A 1,910-nucleotide genomic window follows, 5' to 3' on the forward strand; every position below is an offset into this window, starting at 1 on the left:
GAGTATATATATGTGTGTATATATATATATATATATATATATATATATATATATACATACTGTATATATATATATAAATGGTGCCAAATTTTGTACCCCCCTTCTGTATATATATTGTCACACCCCATTGGACTTTTGTTCTGTTTTCATCCCTCTGTGCTCTGTGTGACCTAGTTTCCCTCATGTTTTTTTATTGTGTCATTTAGTTCAGGTATGTGTCATTAATTATCTTCATTTGCTCCCGTATTTAAAGTGTAGTCTGTCCTGTCTTCCTTTGTCCGGTATTGTTGATGTTACCCTGTGTGTTAGACCCTCTTCCTCGTGTGGATTACAATTAAAAGGATTTGTTGGTATAATCTTCGTCGCACTTTCGTCTACCTAACAGCAGTATCGTGACATGGTGACCGTGATTTCACCAAGTACAACATGTTCCTGGATCAACATCCTTGTTGATCCTGGAACAACATTCCAATTAATCAATCAGAATTGAGGGATAACTTTTCAGGAAATATCTGTTTTAGGCTTACGATCAGGGTTAGGTGCTTCTACACCCTTGTTAATCAGCTATCATTTCCCACTGATTTTAGGAATAAATTATGGGTAGGGTTAGGTTTAGGGGTAGGGATTGGGTTTAGTCTATATTTTTGGACAGTAATGTTGATCCAGGATCAACAAAAGATGTTGATCCAGGAACATGTCTTATTTGGCAAAATCACGGCGACCATCGTGACATATATACTGGGATTCAGTATATATTTAAGAATATAAGCACTGTCTGTTTTTTGTTTTTTTTCAGATTAAAGCAATATCACACAAGCGATAGTGCTATTGTTCAAGTTGCATGTTGCATGTTAATAAAGAAAGAGTTCACCTACTTATTAAATAAGCCAGTATGCTGCCCTGCTCTCCACTTGAACCCCTATGGTAGGAACATCTCCAAAAAAGACCCTCATGGTAGAGCAGAAGGGAGTTTTCAGCCTGATTGCTACTGTCTGGTTGTGCTTGAGAGAAATCCTAATGAATAAGATGATAAACAAATTAGTAAATAAGATGATAAATAAATGTTCCTTCTAAATTGATATTGTTCCAAATATATTAATCCTACTGAACATTTACCATCATGTACCTACAAGGTTTAACTAGCTTAAGAAGCAACCCTTCTTTAGTCAGCTAGCTTCTTTAGAAAGACTATGCTGGCTGACCAGCATTTTTTGTTTGTGAACTACATGGCTGTGCTGGTCCACAGCATAAAATTAATGTAAATTCATGTAAATTCATACAAAAATAAAAGTTCTTATTGGCATCTATGGAGTACCTTTAACATCTATGGAACTTTTCCATTGCACAGAAAGTTGTAGTTGAAAAAGATTATTTGTTAAAATGTTCTTTTACTCTACGAAAGAAATGGTTCTTTTAAAAGCTTTTCAGTTCTTTGAGCAACCCAAAATGTTTCTGCTGTAGCATCGCTGCTGAAACCTTTTCTTAAAACCTTTATTTTTAAGAGTGTAAACTGGTATTTTATTCAAAGAAGGCAAATGTTTCTTTCTCAAATGTTGTTGTTTCAGTGAAAGATATCAACTACAATATAATGCAGGCTTATGGTTCTGGTCCCAGGTGGATTAATTCATTCTTTGTATGTCTGATTTGTCAGAAAAAGTAATTGGTGAATTCTCTGATAAATCATTTAAATGTATAGTTAAAGTCTAATCAAACACATGGACAGATCTTTTTAAAATATGGCAAATATGTCCGAGCCTTACCTTTGTGACTTTCCATAATTTGAAAAGTGCAGCATCTCCACAAGATTCAGATGCCATAAGCCAGTAATCAGACCCAAGAGATCCCAGGAGGAACACTGAGCTTAGAGCTCCAAAAAATCCAGCCAGGAACTGTAAAACTACCAGACGCAT

The 1,910-nt window shown here is 35.2% G+C and overlaps 1 protein-coding gene across 1 annotated transcript in view; it reads right to left on the minus strand.

Moving 5' to 3' along the window:
• The window catches only part of LOC107688891 (transmembrane protein 182-like), a 13,932-nt gene extending 12,022 nt beyond the window's left edge, over nt 1-1,910 (minus strand). Inside the window, exons 1-2 of the mRNA XM_016486720.1 lie at nt 1,761-1,910; nt 876-1,014 (exon numbers count right to left, since the gene is read on the minus strand). Coding sequence (XP_016342206.1) covers nt 876-1,014; nt 1,761-1,910 — 289 coding nt within the window. The remainder of the gene's footprint in view (nt 1-875; nt 1,015-1,760) is intronic.

This window comes from Sinocyclocheilus anshuiensis, unplaced genomic scaffold (assembly GCF_001515605.1).
Source record: "Sinocyclocheilus anshuiensis isolate Anshui unplaced genomic scaffold, SAMN03320099.WGS_v1.1 scaffold101, whole genome shotgun sequence".
Taxonomy (NCBI): Eukaryota; Metazoa; Chordata; class Actinopteri; order Cypriniformes; family Cyprinidae; genus Sinocyclocheilus; species Sinocyclocheilus anshuiensis.